The sequence below is a fragment of the Tribolium castaneum genome, chromosome 4 (genome assembly GCF_031307605.1).
Source record: "Tribolium castaneum strain GA2 chromosome 4, icTriCast1.1, whole genome shotgun sequence".
Taxonomy (NCBI): Eukaryota; Metazoa; Arthropoda; class Insecta; order Coleoptera; family Tenebrionidae; genus Tribolium; species Tribolium castaneum.
Genome location: NC_087397.1, coordinates 2,537,846 through 2,559,264, shown reverse-complemented (window position 1 = coordinate 2,559,264; position 21,419 = coordinate 2,537,846). Strand labels below are relative to the sequence as shown.

Below are 21,419 nucleotides of genomic sequence, written 5' to 3'. Positions count from 1 at the left end.
ATGGCACACAAGCTATTAAATTCAACACATCACAAGATAAAACGCAAAAAAATGCACCTACCTTCATATGGCTTCTGCGTTGGCTACTGTTTGTAGCAAGACATTAAAAAATAAAAACAACACCAATAAAAAAATCTTTATTTGCATGAAAGTTACAACAAGCAACGTTTGTCAATATTAAACAAAATAAAAAATACACAATACGTTTTAATATATGGCAATTCAAATTCAAAACTTCAGTAAATAAATACACCTACCTTCATATCGCTTCCACGTTGGCTACCGTTTGTAGCATTAAAAAAAATAATAATAATAATAAAAATGAAACCAAAAAAAAAATGTTTATTTGCATTAAATTTTGAGCAAGCCACTTTCATTCATTGAAATTAAAGACGAAATTATTACGTGGCAATAAATTGTTTGATTTTGTTTATAGTTACTGAATTTAAAATGAATCACTCAAACTATGACTTTTCAACACCGTATTTAGAGCCGGTGTACACAACATTCTAATTGCAATTAAATTTTATGAAATTATTGGTTTGTGAAATAAATAAATCCGACACAATAATAAAATGGACGTACCTGTATATCGCTTCCACGTTGGCTACCGTTTGTAGCATTAAAAAAAATAATAACAATAAAAATGAAACCCAAAAAAAATGTTTATTTGCTTAAAATTTTGAGCAAGCCACTTTCATTCATTGAAATTAAAGACGAAATTATTACGTGGCAATAAATTGTTTGAGTGTTTGATTTTGTTTATAGTTACTGAATTTAAAATGAGTCACTCAAACTATGACTTTTCAACACCGTATTTAGAGCCGGTGTACACAACAATCTAATTGCAATTAAATTTTATGAAATTATTGGTTTGTGAAATAAATAAATCCGACACAATAATAAAATGGACGTACCTGTATATCGCTTCCACGTTGGCTACCGTTTGTAGCATTAAAAAAAATAATAATAATAAAAATGAAACCCAAAAAAAAATGTTTATTTGCTTTAAATTTTGAGCAAGCCACTTTCATTCATTGAAATTAAAGACAAAATTATTACGTGGCAATATATTGTTTGAGTGTTTGATTTTGTTTATAGTTACTGAATTTAAAATGAGTCACTCAAACTATGACTTTTCAACACCGTATTTAGAGTCGGTGTACACAACATTGTAATTGCAATTAAATTTCATGAAATTATTGGTTTGTGAAATAAATAAATACGACACAATAATAAAATGGACGTACCTGTATATCGCTTCCACGTTGGCTACCGTTTGTAGCATTAAAAAAAAATTAAAACAACACCAATAAAAAAATCTTTATTTGCATAAAAATTACAACAAGCGACATAATTTTACGGCTGAAAAAAACAATCAACAATGTTATATTTAAGGATTGCTCTAATTGGTCAAATTAGTCAATAACTAATTTGTCCGGCAAGAACCACGTGGAGGTTTAGAGCATTCTTGCCAGGAAAAAAGGATATAAGGATGAGGTAAACAATGATTATTTGAAAATGAAGGGAATAAAAGAATTATTGGTTTGTGAAATGAAAAAATAGTACACAAAAATCAAAGTTTTTTCACTTGGCGTTAAATAAATGCACTTACCTTTATACTGCATCTGCTACCATTTATAGCAAAACCTAAAAAATAAATTAAAAACACAACCAACAAAAAAAAATAATTTGTAGAAAAGTTACAACAAGCGACATTAATAAATATTATACAGAATAAAGGATACACAATACGGTATAATATATGGCACACAAGCTATTAAATTCAACACATCACAAGATAAAACGCAAAAAAATGCACCTACCTTCATATGGCTTCTGCGTTGGCTACTGTTTGTAGCAAGACATTAAAAAATAAAAACAACACCAATAAAAAAATCTTTATTTGCATGAAAGTTACAACAAGCAACGTTTGTCAATATTAAACAAAATAAAAAATACACAATACGTTTTAATATATGGCAATTCAAATTCAAAACTTCAGTAAATAAATACACCTACCTTCATATCGCTTCCACGTTGGCTACCGTTTGTAGCATTAAAAAAAATAATAATAATAATAAAAATGAAACCAAAAAAAAAATGTTTATTTGCATTAAATTTTGAGCAAGCCACTTTCATTCATTGAAATTAAAGACGAAATTATTACGTGGCAATAAATTGTTTGAGTGTTTGATTTTGTTTATAGTTACTGAATTTAAAATGAATCACTCAAACTATGACTTTTCAACACCGTATTTAGAGCCGGTGTACACAACATTGTAATTGCAATTAAATTTTATGAAATTATTGGTTTGTGAAATAAATAAATCCGACACAATAATAAAATGGACGTACCTGTATATCGCTTCCACGTTGGCTACCGTTTGTAGCATTAAAAAAAATAATAACAATAAAAATGAAACCCAAAAAAAATGTTTATTTGCTTAAAATTTTGAGCAAGCCACTTTCATTCATTGAAATTAAAGACGAAATTATTACGTGGCAATAAATTGTTTGAGTGTTTGATTTTGTTTATAGTTACTGAATTTAAAATGAGTCACTCAAACTATGACTTTTCAACACCGTATTTAGAGCCGGTGTACACAACATTGTAATTGCAATTAAATTTTATGAAATTATTGGTTTGTGAAATAAATAAATCCGACACAATAATAAAATGGACGTACCTGTATATCGCTTCCACGTTGGCTACCGTTTGTAGCATTAAAAAAAATAATAACAATAAAAATGAAACACAAAAAAAATGTTTATTTGCTTAAAATTTTGAGCAAGCCACTTTCATTCATTGAAATTAAAGACGAAATTATTACGTGGCAATAAATTGTTTGAGTGTTTGATTTTGTTTATAGTTACTGAATTTAAAATAAGTCACTCAAACTATGACTTTTCAACACCGTATTTAGAGCCGGTGTACACAACATTCTAATTGCAATTAAATTTTATGAAATTATTGGTTTGTGAAATAAATAAATCCGACACAATAATAAAATGGACGTACCTGTATATCGCTTCCACGTTGGCTACCGTTTGTAGCATTAAAAAAAATAATAACAATAAAAATGAAACCCAAAAAAAATGTTTATTTGCTTAAAATTTTGAGCAAGCCACTTTCATTCATTGAAATTAAAGACGAAATTATTACGTGGCAATAAATTGTTTGAGTGTTTGATTTTGTTTATAGTTACTGAATTTAAAATGAGTCACTCAAACTATGACTTTTCAACACCGTATTTAGAGCCGGTGTACACAACAATCTAATTGCAATTAAATTTTATGAAATTATTGGTTTGTGAAATAAATAAATCCGACACAATAATAAAATGGACGTACCTGTATATCGCTTCCACGTTGGCTACCGTTTGTAGCATTAAAAAAAATAATAATAATAAAAATGAAACCCAAAAAAAAATGTTTATTTGTTTTAAATTTTGAGCAAGCCACTTTCATTCATTGAAATTAAAGACAAAATTATTACGTGGCAATATATTGTTTGAGTGTTTGATTTTGTTTATAGTTACTGAATTTAAAATGAGTCACTCAAACTATGACTTTTCAACACCGTATTTAGAGCCGGTGTACACAACATTGTAATTGCAATTAAATTTCATGAAATTATTGGTTTGTGAAATAAATAAATACGACACAATAATAAAATGGACGTACCTGTATATCGCTTCCACGTTGGCTACCGTTTGTAGCATTAAAAAAAAATTAAAACAACACCAATAAAAAAATCTTTATTTGCATAAAAATTACAACAAGCGACATAATTTTACGGCTGAAAAAAACAATCAACAATGTTATATTTAAGGATTGCTCTAATTGGTCAAATTAGTCAATAACTAATTTGTCCGGCAAGAACCACGTGGAGGTTTAGAGCATTCTTGCCAGGAAAAAAGGATATAAGGATGAGGTAAACAATGATTATTTGAAAATGAAGGGAATAAAAGAATTATTGGTTTGTGAAATGAAAAAATAGTACACAAAAATCAAAGTTTTTTCACTTGGCGTTAAATAAATGCACTTACCTTTATACTGCATCTGCTACCATTTATAGCAAAACCTAAAAAATAAATTAAAAACACAACCAACAAAAAAAAATAATTTGTAGAAAAGTTACAACAAGCGACATTAATAAATATTATACAGAATAAAGGATACACAATACGGTATAATATATGGCACACAAGCTATTAAATTCAACACATCACAAGATAAAACGCAAAAAAATGCACCTACCTTCATATGGCTTCTGCGTTGGCTACTGTTTGTAGCAAGACATTAAAAAATAAAAACAACACCAATAAAAAAATCTTTATTTGCATGAAAGTTACAACAAGCAACGTTTGTCAATATTAAACAAAAAAAAATACACAATACCTTTCAATTTGTGACAATTCAAATTCAAATCAAATTCAATACCTCAGTAAATAAATGCACTTACCTTCATATCGCTTCCACGTTGGCTACCGTTTGTAGCATTAAAAAAATAATAATAAAAATGAAACCAAAAAAAAATGTTTATTTGCATTAAATTTTGAGCAAGCCACTTTCATTCATTGAAATTAAAGACGTGGCAATTAATTATTTGAGTGTTTTATTTTATTTATCGTTTCTGTTTTTAAAATGTGTTACTCAAAATATCACTTTTCAACACCGCATTTAAAGATTTTAATTGCATTTAAGTTTTATAAAATTATTGGTTTGTGAAATAAATAAATACGACACAGCAATAAAATACACCTACCTTCATATCGCTTCCACGTTGGCTACCGTTTGTAGCATTAAAAAAAATAATAATAATAAAAATGAAATAAAAAAAATGTTTATTTGCATTAAATTTTGAGCAAGCCACTTTCATTCATTGAAATTAAAGGCAAAATTACGTGGCAATAAATTATTTTAGTGTTTTATTTTATTTATAGTTACTGTATTTAAAATGTGTCACTCAAAATATCACTTTTCAACACCGCATTTAAAGATTTTAATTGCATTTAAGTTTTATGAAATTATTGATTTGTGAAATAAATAAATACGACACAGCAATAAAATACACCTACCTTCATATCGCTTCCACGTTGGCTACCGTTTGTAGCATTAAAAAAATAATAATAATAATGAAACCAAAAAAAAATGTTTATTTGCATTAAATTTTGAGCAAGCCACTTTCATTCATTGAAATTAAAGACAAAATTATTACGTGGCAATAAATTATTTGAGTGTTTGATTATAATTTTATTTACTGTATTTAAAATGTGTCACACAAACGCGATCACTAGTCACCGAATTGAAAATTTAAACCGGAAAATTTAGATTTGCTTGAGCACACGTCCGTTCGCAACAACGGCAAGTAACAAACTGAATAAATTGAACGAAACCGCACAATACACAATAATTTAAATAAACCGACTCACCTCGCTTCGCCTCGTCTCCCGCTCCCGCTCCCGATCTGACCCGTGCCACTGCTCGCTGTCGACTGAAGCCACAGAATAACAGGTTTTACAGAAACGCATCTGTCCTTGTCCCGATAGAGCGAAAGTGTCACTAGCACATCTATTGTTGCCAGCGCGTACTAAGCGTTATCGGCGGGCGATTTGAATTGCCCGTAGTTACTTTTCTTTTAAAGTTTGATTGCATTTTTCGTATTGTTTGTAAATATTCACAACAATAGTTGCTAATAACACTTTCTGATGTTAGACAACTATTGTTGCTGAATATTTACAAAGAATACGAAAAATAAAATATGAGAATAAATAAAGACAATAAACTTGTAATAAAAATTTATTATCACTAGTCAATATACACGATACGATAACTATAAACTAATGATTGATCCATCAAATTATTTATATTCCCACAATAAAAAAGTTCAAAAAAGCACACACACGAAAAAAACCACAAAACAGTACTAATTTCACATAAAACAAAGCCGAAGGCGAACACCAAACAAACCAAGCACAAAATGGCGATTTACACAATGGCAACTGTCACAGGTCCACTGTTAATTTCTGCCGATATTATAGGTAGCTTCGCTAAAATTGACTATACGTGTGTGCGACATCTGCGATAGCAAGCCGAACTACAGTCGATTTTGAATTTGGCGCCTATACTTGGCTTGGTGCATTTAGGTTTCACCACCCTGACTGAAGCGCTCTCGCCGCCTGCGCCGCACACCTAACCTCGGGACACGTCACGGATGTGACGTCACAAGTATAAAACAGGTCATTACCAGAAATATTCACTGGTAAAATCCGTCAAATTTAGAAACATTCATACACAGAATTATTCAAAATAGAACAGCATTGATCTAAAAAAATTAATAATGACAAATGTATTTGCCTATAAACGTCTAAAATTATAAAAGTTTCGCATGCAGTCAATGGAAAAATAAAAATGCATGTTTTTATTTAAACAGAAACTGGCAATGTGAAATTTTGGTGCGAAAATTAGTGGTATCGCAATGCGTATAGCCACATTGTTTGTTTGTTTCGTTTTGATGAAAATTCGGTAGGTTCCAAAAGTAGGGTTATGTTGTCACCCGAAAATGACAAAATTTACACTTTTATGAATTTTGTCTCCATCTCTGCCCTTTCAGAGCGTTATGATAGGATATTTAGGGTCGAAATCTCTACCTTTATTATGTGCTATTGCCAGATAAGGACAAAAGTTCAGAAAGTAGGGTTAGGGTGTATTATGCTCTCTTCTGAAGTGTTAAATTTTAACTTTAATGTTTTTTGTGTGCTTTCCTGCTCTTCTAGAGCGCTATTAATTATTATTGAACATGTTTAAGGACAGACAAATCTACCTTGAGTCAACGACATAAATTTCAGTGAGATTTATTGAAAAATGCACTTCTCATGTCAACCTTTTCATGAAAAAGGGTGTTTAAACGTTTATAAAGGGTATGTTAACGTGTGTTGTTAACTTTACCACGTAATAAAACATAAAGTATAACTTGGTAATTTTTTACTTTAACTACTTCTGGATTTTCAAGCTGAAACTTACACCAAACGATTCCTCTGACTTCTGAGTGCCCTGATGACCGTACACTATGAATTTTCTTGTGCAAATTGAAAATAACATTAGAAAAATAATTTTTATTTTCACTCACTTTTTACTTGAATCACCATTTTTGTTGATTTTAAGGGATTAAGGGATACAACCAGGCATCCCGAACTGATATAGCCAAATCCACAGAATAACAGGTTTTACGAATCGAACCCTCACTGAAATAGGTTTTACTGATGATGCGAATAGATGGCCTTAGTGTTTTACGGGAAAAAGAAGTCCTATTGGCGGATTTAAAATTTCAGATTATTGAAGAAAAACGTGGTACCGATGCGCGGCTGACAAGTAAAAATTTCACAAACGTCAGCAAAATTTGAGTTTATTTTTTATAATATCACGTTAATTTTTCAAAGTTTTATTAAGATAGTGGATTAAGATAGTGTTTGGGTTAGACTATTGCCTACTATCGGTTAGGAACAACATGATCTTCAAAAATATAACGTAGTAATGAGCTCCAGAAGGTTTACGTAGATAGGTGCGTTTTTCCCAAAAGTGAGTTTTTTGAGATCGAACCGCAAGTGAGTCACACTGCGAGAAGACTCCCATAGACAGAAGTTGCAAACATAAGGTGCCAGACCGGTGCCAGTTTGGCTGATTGCAAGTATGTCGTTATCATCGATTCGGTGACGACTATTAGTTTTGTAAACTTAATGGATTTAAGTCTGTGCATCCACCTTTTCAAATACAATTAGGAAATTTTCATAATAATTGTATTTGATAAGGTTTTGACATCAGTTTGACGTGAGCAAAAATTAAAAAAATACAAAGTAATCGGAATTATTTTAAATTTGCGCCATTTTTAGTACGTGATGATGCGGCTAGATGGCTTCAGCTAGGAATTTATTGCCAACCATTATGTTCCGCTTCTATAAATGTTATTCTAGGGTTATGTTTACGTCAACGTTTGAGGTTATCTCAAACACACGTGCAAAAAAACAGTGCGTAATTTTTTTGTGTATTTACAAAAATGAAATTTGCATACAAGGTAAAAACAAACCGTAGTATCTTCATTCATAAATTGCGATTATCTTCTAGTTCAATAATTTACTGGGGACCGTCTACAAAAAAGGGAACCTCCTGTTTTCGCAGGATGGCAACTCGGTGATAAGCCCTGTGGGCAACAGGATCAGTATTTTTGACTTGAAAAAGTACACCGACCACATTTCCAAATTTTTACCAATTTTGTGCCTTTTGTAGCGATAAAGTGACCACCCTCCCTGTTGAAAGTCGGTTCAATTACACCGCTTTAGATTTGAGCCCAAATGGGTGCTCCCTGATTGCCATAAATGAAGAGGGTGAAGCACATTGGATCAGTTTAATTTCGCAAACAATCGTTCACAAATATAGGTTCAAGAGAAAAGTACGGGCGGTTAAATTTAGCCCCGATGGGAAACACTTTGCTGTGTGCAAGGAAAACAACGGTTTGTTACAAGTACTAAAATTTTACGTAATTGCGATTTATTCAATTACAGTTTTCGTGTTTAAAGCCCCGGGGCTACTCTCAGGTGACTATAACGCCTTCGTAATGGAGAGGGTTTTTCACGGGGCTTATGACGAAACGACCTGTCTTGACTGGTCATCGGACTCGCGGATTTTAGCAGTGGGGTCCAAAGACATGGCTGTTAAATTGTACCCCCTCGAAAAGTAATTTTTCAATCAATTTCAGTCAAAAATTAATCGTTTAATTAACAGGTGGCACAACTTTAGGATTTATTCGTTGGGGAATCACACGGATAGTATTGTCGGTTGTTTCTTTGAGGAAAACACTTACGACATTACTACTATAAGTAGGAACGGGCAAGCGTGTGTCTGGGAGTGTAGCATAGACCCTGATAAACTTGTCCCGCTAGATAAGGCGCCCCCGCGAAAGAAAAAGGTGAATTTAAACCACATTTAAACTTTGACTAATTGAGACTTAGAAAGGCAACGACGAGTCAGAAGAGGACGATATTGACGTAAGTAAAGCACTAGAGCTGACTGAAGCCGAGCTTGCGAGCGCTGTTGAAGAAAAAGACGATTCCGAAGTTCAAAACGACAAATTTTTCTACAAACGTTTGGCACGTCATTACCTCGCGGACGAGGCCCGCAAGGACGACCGCGAGGCCGTCCTCACATCGGCCGCCTATCACCGAAAAAGCAAAATTTTAGTCACAGGTTTATACAATTTTTTCTACGGCTGTTTTTTCAATTTGTAATTTAGGGTTTTCAAATGGGGCTTTTTTCATCCATGAGCTGCCCGACGTGAGCTTGATCCACTCATTGTCAATCTCGGAGGAGAAAATTTCGGCGATTTGTCTCAACTCCACTGGGGACTGGATCGCGTTAGGGTGTGGCGGCGTGGGTCAGCTCCTCGTATGGGAATGGCAAAGTAATTTTCCCGCTTTATTTTCCGTAATCACGCCCGATTTTAGGCGAAATCTACCGTTTGAAACAGCAAAGCCACTCGAATAACATGAGCTGCGTTTGTTATTCAGTTGACGGCCAGTTGCTGGCAACTGGGGGCGAAGACGGAAAAGTCAAACTCTGGAACGTTTACACGGGGTTTTGTTTTGTTACGTTCAGCGAGCACTCGAGCGCCGTTACGTGCGTTAGTTTCAGTGGCAGTCGCAAATTTGTTGTCTCGGCGTCACTTGATGGAACAGTGCGTGCTTATGACCTAATCCGGTATTAATTCCCAATCGATAAAAATTTTTTTTGATAATTTATTGCAGTTATCGCAATTTTCGCACGTTTGCGTCTCCGAGACCGGTCCAATTCGCCTCAGTTGCCGTCGACAGCAGTGGCGAATTCGTGGCTGCGGGTGGACAAGACGTGTTTGAGATTTTCCTATGGTCTGTGAAAACCGGGCGTCTTTTGGAGATTCTGGCAGGTCATGAGGGACCAGTGGCCAGTTTGGCTTTCAGTCCGTGTGTCACTAGCACCTGTCTGGTGTCGGTTTCATGGGACAAGACATTGCGGGTTTGGGACGCGATTGAGAAAGGTTCAGCCCATGAAACCATCGAGTTGGTGGCCGATGGACTATGTGTTGCTTTTAAACCCAATGGTTTGGAAGTGGCTGTGGCCACACTGGACGGGCAAATTTCGATTTTCAACGTCAAAAATGCCGTCCAGGTGAGCAGCATTGAGGGCCGAAATGATCTAGGGAGTGGACGGGCGGACACGGATTTAATCACAGCGAAAACAACACTCCAAGCCAAGTAAATAATTACTTATTACACTAAAATACAAAACTCTTTATCTGCAAATGTCACAAAAAATATAATTAAAAAAAAATTAGGACGAGATACATTTAATACAAACGAAAGAATGTCGACGTAAAATAGTGTTATTAGATTTTTCAAACCATCTAGTTTATTTTTAATAGTTTATGCAAAAAAAAAATATAATTTTAAATCTCGTTAAAAACTAGTATAATACGGCTAAACTATTCTAAAAAGTGGAACTGTTTTGATCCATACCCATGCAAAATGATCCGGGGAATCGATTGGCATCGAGAAAATTGCCAAATTCCCAATAGTTTTTCAATTATGAATTTTTTAAAATTTTACTTATTTTTGCTTTTATTTGCAATTTACTCGAAAACTATTAGTCGGAGGACAAAGTTCTTTTTTGAAAAAGATAGATAATTAAAAGAGCTTTCTAAAGATAATACACTTCATGGGGTTATCTCTAATAGTTCCGGAGCTATTGCTCGAGAAATGTTTCGGGTACCCAAAACCGACAAAAACTGCGACGAAAATTGAAAAAATCAAACATCAAAAAATCGAACATATGGACTTTTTGTGGACTTTTAACAACTTTAGTGGGTTGTTAAGACATGTAGAAGTCCATAAAAATTTACTGGAGTGAGTTTAAAAAAAATTTTTTTTCACCTCTTTGAAGGTACTAAGTGTAAGTTTTTTTTATTTTTTTTATTTTTTCATTTACGGCTAAACTGTTCTAAAAAGTGGAACTGTTTTGATCCATACTTATGCATAATGATCCGGGGAATCGATTGGCATCGAGAAAATTGCCAAATTCCCAATAGTTTTTTAGTTATGAATTTTTTAAAATTTTACCAATTTTTACATTTAGCAGCAATTTGCTCGAAAACTATTAGTCGGAGAACAATAATCTTTTTTGAAAAAAAAATAGATAATTTAAAGAGCTTTCCAACGATAGTACACTTTATAGGGTTATCTCTAATAGTTTCGGAGCTATTGCTCGAGGAATGTCCCGGGTACCCAAAACCGACAAAAACTGCGACGAAAATTGAAAAAATCAAACATCAAAAAATCGAACATTTGGACTTTTTGTGGACTTTTAACAACTTTTGTGGGTTGTTAAGACATGTAGAAGTCCATAAAAATTTACTGGAGTGAGTTAAAAAAAAATATTTTTTTTCACCTCTCTGAGGGTAAGAGTGTCACTCAGGAAATTTTAGCAAAAAAATTGAAAATTTTTAATCTCGTGAAAAGTTGGTATAATACAGAAAATGAGCCGCTGAATTCAATGGAACAAACCGCATTGCTCTACGACTTTTAGTTTTCGAGTTATGAATTTTTTTGTTGGATAAAATTTTCCACTATGACAAATGGCTACCCTAAATTTAGGCAAAAAATTTTAAATTTTCAATTCTTGTGAAAAATTGATATAATATGTAAAATGAGCCGTAGAATTCAATCGAACAAACCGCAATGCTCTACGACTTTTAGTTTTTTTTTTATGAATTTTTTTAGTGAAAAACTTTGATCGCCTCTGTAGCCGGAACCATTGCCCGGAGCGGCTCCGGGTTTAGACGAAAAAATAGCTAAAATTAAGCGCTATCAGATGGTTTTTTGTTCGTTGCTCTAAGTCTTACAGTTTCCGAGAAAAACGCAAAAAAAGGTTTCCATTTTCACTTTTTTTCAATTTTCAATCGCTAATTACGGCGAAACTATTAGAGTTATCGAGAAACGGAAAAATGGAGGATAACCGGAATAAAAAACTCTACAAAATGGCATAGGACTCAAGGCGATATCTCGCAAAAAAATTTTCAATTTTCAAACGCCGATTACGGCCAAACTAGAAGAGCTAGGAGAAAACGCTTTTTTAGATCGGAAAGAGCACATCAAAATCTATAAAATAGAATAGGTTTCATTTGATTTTGAGACACTTTAAAAATTGACCGATTTTAAGGGGGGGGTGTTAACTTTTTTTTAATTTTTTTTATTTTCTCATTTACGGCTAAACTGTTTTAAAAAGTGGAACTGTTTTGATCCACGCCTATGCAAAATGATCCGGGGAATCGATTGGCATCGAGAAAATTGCCAAATTCCCAATAGTTTTTTAATTATGAATTTTTTAAAATTTTACCAATTTTTGCATTTAGCAGCAATTTGCTCGAAAACTATTAGTCGGAGAACAATAATCTTTTTTGAAAAAAATAGATAATTTAAAGAGCTTTCCGACGATAGTACACTTTATAGGGTTATCTCTAATAGTTCCGGAGCTCTTGCTCGAGAAATGTTCCGGGTACCCAAAACCGACAAAAACTGCGACGAAAATTGAAAAAATCAAACATCAAAAAATCGAACATTTGGACTTTTTGTGGACTTTTAACAACTTTTGTGGGTTGTTAAGACATGTAGAAGTCCATAAAAATTTACTGGAATGAGTTTAAAAAAAAATTTTTTTTCACCTCTTTGAGGGTAAGAGTGTCACTCAGGAAATTTTAGCAAAAAAATTGAAAATTTTAAATCTCGTGAAAAGTTGGTATAATACAGAAAATGAGCCGCTGAATTCAATGGAACAAACCGCATTGCTCTACGACTTTTAGTTTTCGAGTTATGAATTTTTTTGTTGGATAAAATTTTCCACTATGACAAATGGCTACCCTAAATTTAGGCAAAAAATTTTAAATTTTCAATTCTTGTGAAAAATTGATATAATATGTAAAATGAGCCGTAGAATTCAATCGAACAAACCGCAATGCTCTACGACTTTTAGTTTTTTTTTTATGAATTTTTTTAGTGAAAAACTTTGATCGCCTCTGTAGCCGGAACCATTGCCCGGAGCGGCTCCGGGTTTAGACGAAAAAATAGCTAAAATTAAGCGCTATCAGATGGTTTTTTGTTCGTTGCTCTAAGTCTTACAGTTTCCGAGAAAAACGCAAAAAAAGGTTTCCATTTTCACTTTTTTTCAATTTTCAATCGCTAATTACGGCGAAACTATTAGAGTTATCGAGAAACGGAAAAATGGAGGATAACCGGAATAAAAAACTCTACAAAATGGCATAGGACTCAAGGCGATATCTCGCAAAAAATTTTTCAATTTTCAAACGCCGATTACGGCCAAACTAAAAGAGCTAGGAGAAAACGCTTTTTTAGATCGGAAAGAGCACATCAAAATCTATAAAATAGAATAGGTTTCATTTGATTTTGAGACACTTTAAAAATTGACCGATTTTAAGGGGGGGGGGTGTTAACTTTTTTTTATTTTTTTTTATTTTCTCATTTACGGCTAAACTGTTTTAAAAAGTGGAACTGTTTTGATCCACGCCTATGCAAAATGATCCGGGGAATCGATTGGCATCGAGAAAATTGCCAAATTCCCAATAGTTTTTTAATTATGAATTTTTTAAAATTTTACCAATTTTTGCATTTAGCAGCAATTTGCTCGAAAACTATTAGTCGGAGAACAATAATCTTTTTTGAAAAAAATAGATAATTTAAAGAGCTTTCCGACGATAGTACACTTTATAGGGTTATCTCTAATAGTTCCGGAGCTATTGCTCGAGAAATGTTCCGGGTACCCAAAACCGACAAAAACTGCGACGAAAATTGAAAAAATCAAACATCAAAAAATCGAACATTTGGACTTTTTGTGGACTTTTAACAACTTTTGTGGGTTGTTAAGACATGTAGAAGTCCATAAAAATTTACTGGAATGAGTTTAAAAAAAAATTTTTTTTTCACCTCTTTGAGGGTAAGAGTGTCACTCAGGAAATTTGAGCAAAAAATTTGAAAATTTTAAATCTCGTGAAAAGTTGGTATAATACAGAAAATGAGCCGCTGAATTCAATGGAACAAACCGCATTGCTCTACGACTTTTAGTTTTCGAGTTATGAATTTTTTTGTTGGATAAAATTTTCCACTATGACAAATGGCTACCCTAAATTTAGGCAAAAAATTTTAAATTTTCAATTCTTGTGAAAAATTGATATAATATGTAAAATGAGCCGTAAAATTCAATGGAACAAACCGCAGTGCTCTACGACTTTTAGTTTTTTTTTAATGAATTTTTTTAGTGAAAAACTTTGATCGCCTCTGTAGCCGGAACCGTTGCCCGGAGCGGCTCCGGGTTTAGTCGAAAAAATAGATAAAATTAAGCGCTATCAGATGGTTTTTTGTTCGTTGCTCTAAGTCTTACAGTTTCCGAGAAAAACGCAAAAAAAGTTTCCATTTTCACTTTTTTTCAATTTTCAACCGCCAATTACGGCGAAACTATTAGAGTTATCGAAAAACGGAAAAATGGAGGATAACCGGAATAAAAAACTCTACAAAATGGCATAGGACTCAAGGCGATATCTCGCAAAAAATTTTTCAATTTTCAAACGCCGATTACGGCCAAACTAAAAGAGCTAGACGAAAACGGTTTGTTCGATCGTAAAGAGCACATCAAAATCTATAAGATAGAATAGGTTTCATTTGATTTAGAGACACTTTAAAAATTGACCGATTTTAAGAGGGGGGTGTTAACTTTTTTTTTATTTTTTTTATTTTCCCAATTACGACTAAACTATTCGAAAAAGTGGAACTGTTTTGATCCTTACCCATGCAAAATGATCCGGGGAATCGATTGGCATCGAGAAAATTGCCAAATTCCGAATAGTTTTTTAGTTATGAATTTTTTAAAATTTTACCAATTTTTGCATTTTTCTCAAATTTGCTCGAAAACTATTAGTCGCAGAACACTAATTTTTTTTGAAAAAGATAGATAATTTAAAGAGCTTTCCAACGATAATACACTTCATGGGGTTATCTCTGATAGTTCCGGAGCTATTGCTCGACAAAAGTTCCGGGTACCCAAAATCGACCAAAACTGCGACGAAAATTGAAAAAATCAAACATCTAAAAATCGAACATATGGACTTTTTGTGGACTAAAAACAACTTTTGTGGGTTGTTAAGACATAAAGAAGTCCATAAAAATTTGGTGGAGTGAATTTAAAAAAAAATTTTTTTTCATCACTTTGAAGGTAAGGTGTAGGCACAAATTTATTACTCAGGAAATTTGAGCAAAAAATTTGAAAATTTTAAATCACGTGAAAAGTTGGTATAATACAGAAAAAAAGCCGCTGAATCCAATGGAACAAACCGCGTTGCTCTACGACTTTTAGTTTTCGAGTTATGAATTTTTTTATTGAATAAAATTTTGCACTATGACAAATGACTACCCTAAATTTAGGCAAAAAATTTTAAATTTTTAATTCCTGTGAAAAATTGATATAATATGTAAAATGAGCCGTAAAATTCAATGGAACAAACCGCAGTGCTCTACGACTTTTAGTTTTTTTTTAATGAATTTTTTTAGTGAAAAACTTTGATCGCCTCTGTAGCCGGAACCGTTGCCCGGAGCGGCTCCGGGTTTAGTCGAAAAAATAGATAAAATTAAGCGCTATCAGATGGTTTTTTGTTCGTTGCTCTAAGTCTTACAGTTTCCGAGAAAAACGCAAAAAAAGGTTTCCATTTTCACTTTTTTTCAATTTTCAACCGCCAATTACGGCGAAACTATTAGAGTTATCGAAAAACGGAAAAATGGAGGATAACCGGAATAAAAAACTCTACAAAATGGCATAGGACTCAAGGCGATATCTCGCAAAAAATTTTTCAATTTTCAAACGCCGATTACGGCCAAACTAAAAGAGCTAGACGAAAACGGTTTGTTCGATCGTAAAGAGCACATCAAAATCTATAAGATAGAATAGGTTTCATTTGATTTAGAGACACTTTAAAAATTGACCGATTTTAAGGGGGGGGTGTTAACTTTTTTTTTATTTTTTTTATTTTCCCAATTACGACTAAACTATTCGAAAAAGTGGAACTGTTTTGATCCTTACCCATGCAAAATGATCCGGGGAATCGATTGGCATCGAGAAAATTGCCAAATTCCGAATAGTTTTTTAGTTATGAATTTTTTAAAATTTTACCAATTTTTGCATTTTTCTCAAATTTGCTCGAAAACTATTAGTCGCAGAACACTAATTTTTTTTGAAAAAGATAGATAATTTAAAGAGCTTTCCAACGATAATACACTTCATGGGGTTATCTCTGATAGTTCCGGAGCTATTGCTCGACAAAAGTTCCGGGTACCCAAAATCGACCAAAACTGCGACGAAAATTGAAAAAATCAAACATCTAAAAATCGAACATATGGACTTTTTGTGGACTAAAAACAACTTTTGTGGGTTGTTAAGACATAAAGAAGTCCATAAAAATTTGGTGGAGTGAATTTAAAAAAAAATTTTTTTTCATCACTTTGAAGGTAAGGTGTAGGCACAAATTTATTACTCAGGAAATTTGAGCAAAAAATTTGAAAATTTTAAATCTCGTGAAAAGTTGGTATAATACAGAAAAAAAGCCGCTGAATCCAATGGAACAAACCGCGTTGCTCTACGACTTTTAGTTTTCGAGTTATGAATTTTTTTATTGAATAAAATTTTCCACTATGACAAATGACTACCCTAAATTTAGGCAAAAAATTTTAAATTTTTAATTCCTGTGAAAAATTGATATAATATGTAAAATGAGCCGTAGAATTCAATGGAACAAACCGCAGTGCTCTACGACTTTTAGTTTTTTTTTAATGAATTTTTTTAGTGAAAAACTTTGATCGCCTCTGTAGCCGGAACCGTTGCCCGGAGCGGCTCCGGGTTTAGTCGAAAAAATAGATAAAATTAAGCGCTATCAGATGGTTTTTTGTTCGTTGCTCTAAGTCTTACAGTTTCCGAGAAAAACGCAAAAAAAGGTTTCCATTTTCACTTTTTTTCAATTTTCAACCGCCAATTACGGCGAAACTATTAGAGTTATCGAAAAACGGAAAAATGGAGGATAACCGGAATAAAAAACTCTACAAAATGGCATAGGACTCAAGGCGATATCTCGCAAAAAATTTTTCAATTTTCAAACGCCGATTACGGCCAAACTAAAAGAGCTAGACGAAAACGGTTTGTTCGATCGTAAAGAGCACATCAAAATCTATAAGATAGAATAGGTTTCATTTGATTTAGAGACACTTTAAAAATTGACCGATTTTAAGGGGGGGTTGTTAACTTTTTTTTTATTTTTTTTTTTCCCCAATTACGACTAAACTATTCGAAAAAGTGGAACTGTTTTGATCCTTACCCATGCAAAATGATCCGGGGAATCGATTGGCATCGAGAAAATTGCCAAATTCCGAATAGTTTTTTAGTTATGAATTTTTTAAAATTTTACCAATTTTTGCATTTTTCTCAAATTTGCTCGAAAACTATTAGTCGCAGAACACTAATTTTTTTTGAAAAAGATAGATAATTTAAAGAGCTTTCCAACGATAATACACTTCATGGGGTTATCTCTGATAGTTCCGGAGCTATTGCTCGACAAAAGTTCCGGGTACCCAAAATCGACCAAAACTGCGACGAAAATTGAAAAAATCAAACATCTAAAAATCGAACATATGGACTTTTTGTGGACTAAAAACAACTTTTGTGGGTTGTTAAGACATAAAGAAGTCCATAAAAATTTGGTGGAGTGAATTTAAAAAAAAATTTTTTTTCATCACTTTGAAGGTAAGGTGTAGGCACAAATTTATTACTCAGGAAATTTGAGCAAAAAATTTGAAAATTTTAAATCTCGTGAAAAGTTGGTATAATACAGAAAAAAAGCCGCTGAATCCAATGGAACAAACCGCGTTGCTCTACGACTTTTAGTTTTCGAGTTATGAATTTTTTTATTGAATAAAATTTTCCACTATGACAAATGACTACCCTAAATTTAGGCAAAAAATTTTAAATTTTTAATTCCTGTGAAAAATTGATATAATATGTAAAATGAGCCGTAGAATTCAATGGAACAAACCGCAGTGCTCTACGACTTTTAGTTTTTTTTTAATGAATTTTTTTAGTGAAAAACTTTGATCGCCTCTGTAGCCGGAACCGTTGCCCGGAGCGGCTCCGGGTTTAGTCGAAAAAATAGATAAAATTAAGCGCTATCAGATGGTTTTTTGTTCGTTGCTCTAAGTCTTACAGTTTCCGAGAAAAACGCAAAAAAAGGTTTCCATTTTCACTTTTTTTCAATTTTCAACCGCCAATTACGGCGAAACTATTAGAGTTATCGAAAAACGGAAAAATGGAGGATAACTGGAATAAAAAACTCTACAAAATGGCATAGGACTCAAGGCGATATCTCGCAAAAAATTTTTCAATTTTCAAACGCCGATTACGGCCAAACTAAAAGAGCTAGACGAAAACGGTTTGTTCGATCGTAAAGAGCACATCAAAATCTATAAGATAGAATAGGTTTCATTTGATTTAGAGACACTTTAAAAATTGACCGATTTTAAGGGGGGGGTGTTAACTTTTTTTTTATTTTTTTTATTTTCCCAATTACGACTAAACTATTCGAAAAAGTGGAACTGTTTTGATCCTTACCCATGCAAAATGATCCGGGGAATCGATTGGCATCGAGAAAATTGCCAAATTCCGAATAGTTTTTTAGTTATGAATTTTTTAAAATTTTACCAATTTTTGCATTTTTCTCAAATTTGCTCGAAAACTATTAGTCGCAGAACACAAATTTTTTTTGAAAAAGATAGATAATTTAAAGAGCTTTCCAACGATAATACACTTCATGGGGTTATCTCTGATAGTTCCGGAGCTATTGCTCGACAAAAGTTCCGGGTACCCAAAACCGACAAAAACTGCGACAAAAATTGAAAAAATCAAACATCAAAAAATCGAACATTTGGACTTTTTGTGGACTTTTAACAACTTTTGTGGGTTGTTAAGACATGTAGAAGTCCATAAAAATTTACTGGAGTGAGTTTAAAAAAAAATTTTTTTTTCACCTCTTTGAGGGTAAGAGTGTCACTCAGGAAATTTTAGCAAAAAAATTGAAAATTTCAAATCTCGTGAAAAGTTGATATAATACAGAAAATGGCTGAATTTAATGGAACAAACCGTTTGGCTCTACGACTTTTAGTTTTTGAATTATGAGTTTTTGAAAAATAACTCGGCGCATCCACCATTTTTCAAATTAAAAGTAAAATAAATTACGGCTATACTATTCTAAAAAGTGGATCTATTTTGATCCTTACCCATGCAAAATGATCGGGGGAATCGATTGGCATCAAGAAAATAGCCAAATTCTCAATAGTTTTTTGGTTATGATTTTTTTAAAATTTTACCTATTTTTTGCATTTATCTCCAACTTTCTCGAAAACTATAAGTCGGAGAACAATGGTCTTTTTTGACAAAGATAGGTCATTAAAAGAGCTTTCCAACGATAGTACACTTCATGGGGTTATCTTTAATAGTTCCGAAGTTATTGCTCGATAAATGATCCGGGTACCGGAAATTGACTAAATTCGCGACAAGAATTGAAAAAGTCATACACCAAAAAATAGACCGTATGGACTTTTTTTTAGACTTTTAGCAATTCTAGAGGGATGTAAAGACATATAAAAGTCGATAAAACTTTGCTGGAGTGAGTTTAAAAAAAAAATTTTTTTTCAGTTTTGTGTAGCTATTTTTGCCTTTATAAAAAAAATAAAATTTTAACAGTAATTTACTATATAAACGAAGAAAAGTTGTTCATTATATGTGAGTGATGTGTTGCTGAAACGGAGGAAAAATGATTTTTTGTGATTCAGCTAAATATTTTTTTCTCTCCTACTTCAGGGCATTCACAAGCTTGTGTTTTTCGGCCGATGGTGAGTACATCCTTGCCGGAGGCCAGTCAAAGAACGTCTGTATTTACAACGTGGCTGAGTCCTTGATTGTGAAAAAATTCGAAATCACCCAAAACCGGTCATTGGACGCCGTTGATGTGAGTGTTTTCGGTCACCTGTTCCATTTATTATTTAATTATTTAGGATTTTATAAATCGACGAAAATTGAACGAATTCGGAAACATTGCCCTCGTGGAAGAGCGTGAGGAGCTAGAAGGGGGTAACGTGACTTTAAAATTGCCAGGGGTGAGGAAGGGAGACATGTCGAGTCGAGTTTTGAAACCCGAGGTGCATACTTTATTTTTTATTATTATTATTTTTTTGAACCAAGGGGAAATGTTTAGGTGCGAGTGTTTTCGCTGCAATTTTCGCCAACTGGGCAACAATGGGCGGCTGCTACGACTGAGGGACTTTTGATTTATTCCCTCACTTCGGGGCTAGTGTTTGATCCCTGGGATTTGCAAATCGGGATTACGCCCGATGCCGTCAAAAACTCCATCAGAGATGGGGATTATCTCAACGGTTGTCTATTTTTTAGCCAGGGATTGTTCTTACTTACTGTTTTTAGCACTCACCATGGCCATGAAATTGAATGAAAGCGCGTTAATTCAAGAAGTGATCGAGAATATTCCGGTCAAAGATGGTAAGTTTTTCCAAAATCGTGATTGTATTTCTCTTACTGTTCTTTTTAGTCGAACTGATTGTTTCGAGTTTGAGCGAACAGTACATTCAGAGACTTTTGGTGATTATTTCCAGTGCGTTAGATAGTTCAAGACACTTGGAATTTTATTTGATTTGGGCTCAGACGTTACTTACCGTTCACGGGCCCAAAATTGCCCCACAAAAAAATATGGCCTACTTGTTAGCTTTGGAGAAGAGTTTAGTTAGGAAATACGACCAAATCTCAAAAATGTGAGACCGATTTATTGGTTTTTCTGTTTCTGTTTCTCTAATTAGTTGGTTTCAGCTGCGAATTTAACAAATTTACGATACAATACGTTATGAAATTAGGTGACGAAATAGCGAAGAAGGCAAAAAATCAAGATAAAATGGAGCTCGATGATTCAAATTCGGAAGAGGAAGTTGATAACAACGAAAACGATGATTTGTACATGTCTGATTAATTCTCTCAATAAAAGTTTGATTTAATTGGCTGTGTATTATTTTTAAAACAACAAATGTGCTAAACAAATTCCAAGTGATAAAAAATGAAAAAAAAAGAGTCGCTGCGGACAGGATTCGAACCTGTGCGGGCAGAACCCAATGGATTTCAAGTCCATCTCCTTAACCACTCGGACACCGCAGCTTGATCAAAGTAGGTGTAAACTATCGTACAAAAGTGAAACACATTCCAATTTCATTTAACAATCAATTTTTAAT

General features: G+C 33.3%; 1 protein-coding gene, 1 long non-coding RNA gene and 1 other non-coding gene across 3 annotated transcripts; 1 reads left to right on the top strand and 2 right to left on the bottom strand.

The window, feature by feature from the left end:
• Nucleotides 1-5,792: 5,792 nt before the first annotated feature.
• Nucleotides 5,793-7,576, bottom strand: LOC103313933 (uncharacterized). Its single transcript, XR_001575838.2, has 2 exons — nucleotides 7,136-7,576; nucleotides 5,793-7,084 (listed from the first exon to the last, which is right to left on the bottom strand). It is a non-coding gene; the product is annotated as an uncharacterized LOC103313933 (long non-coding RNA).
• Nucleotides 7,577-7,970: 394 nt separating this feature from the next.
• Nucleotides 7,971-21,188, top strand: LOC658982 (uncharacterized protein). Its single transcript, XM_064356320.1, has 15 exons — nucleotides 7,971-8,077; nucleotides 8,128-8,240; nucleotides 8,290-8,513; nucleotides 8,565-8,736; nucleotides 8,785-8,968; nucleotides 9,012-9,246; nucleotides 9,293-9,460; nucleotides 9,504-9,756; nucleotides 9,804-10,289; nucleotides 19,990-20,137; nucleotides 20,184-20,327; nucleotides 20,384-20,561; nucleotides 20,608-20,682; nucleotides 20,732-20,951; nucleotides 21,007-21,188. The coding sequence occupies exons 1-15, from the start codon at nucleotides 8,060-8,062 to the stop codon at nucleotides 21,161-21,163; spliced, it is 2,775 nt and encodes a 924-aa protein (XP_064212390.1). The 5' UTR covers nucleotides 7,971-8,059; the 3' UTR covers nucleotides 21,164-21,188.
• A 75-nt stretch (nucleotides 21,189-21,263) lies between these two features.
• Nucleotides 21,264-21,345, bottom strand: TRNAS-UGA (transfer RNA serine (anticodon UGA)). The gene has a single exon. It is a non-coding gene; the product is annotated as a tRNA-Ser (tRNA).
• Between the last annotated feature and the right edge of the window lie 74 nt (nucleotides 21,346-21,419).

Bases quoted from the DNA above. Each gene is read 5' to 3' on its own strand.
- LOC658982 (XM_064356320.1), top strand. The intron at 9,757-9,803 runs GTATTAATTCCC...AATTTATTGCAG, and splicing joins CGTGCTTATGACCTAATCCG to TTATCGCAATTTTCGCACGT. The intron at 20,328-20,383 runs GTGCATACTTTA...GGAAATGTTTAG, and splicing joins GTCGAGTTTTGAAACCCGAG to GTGCGAGTGTTTTCGCTGCA.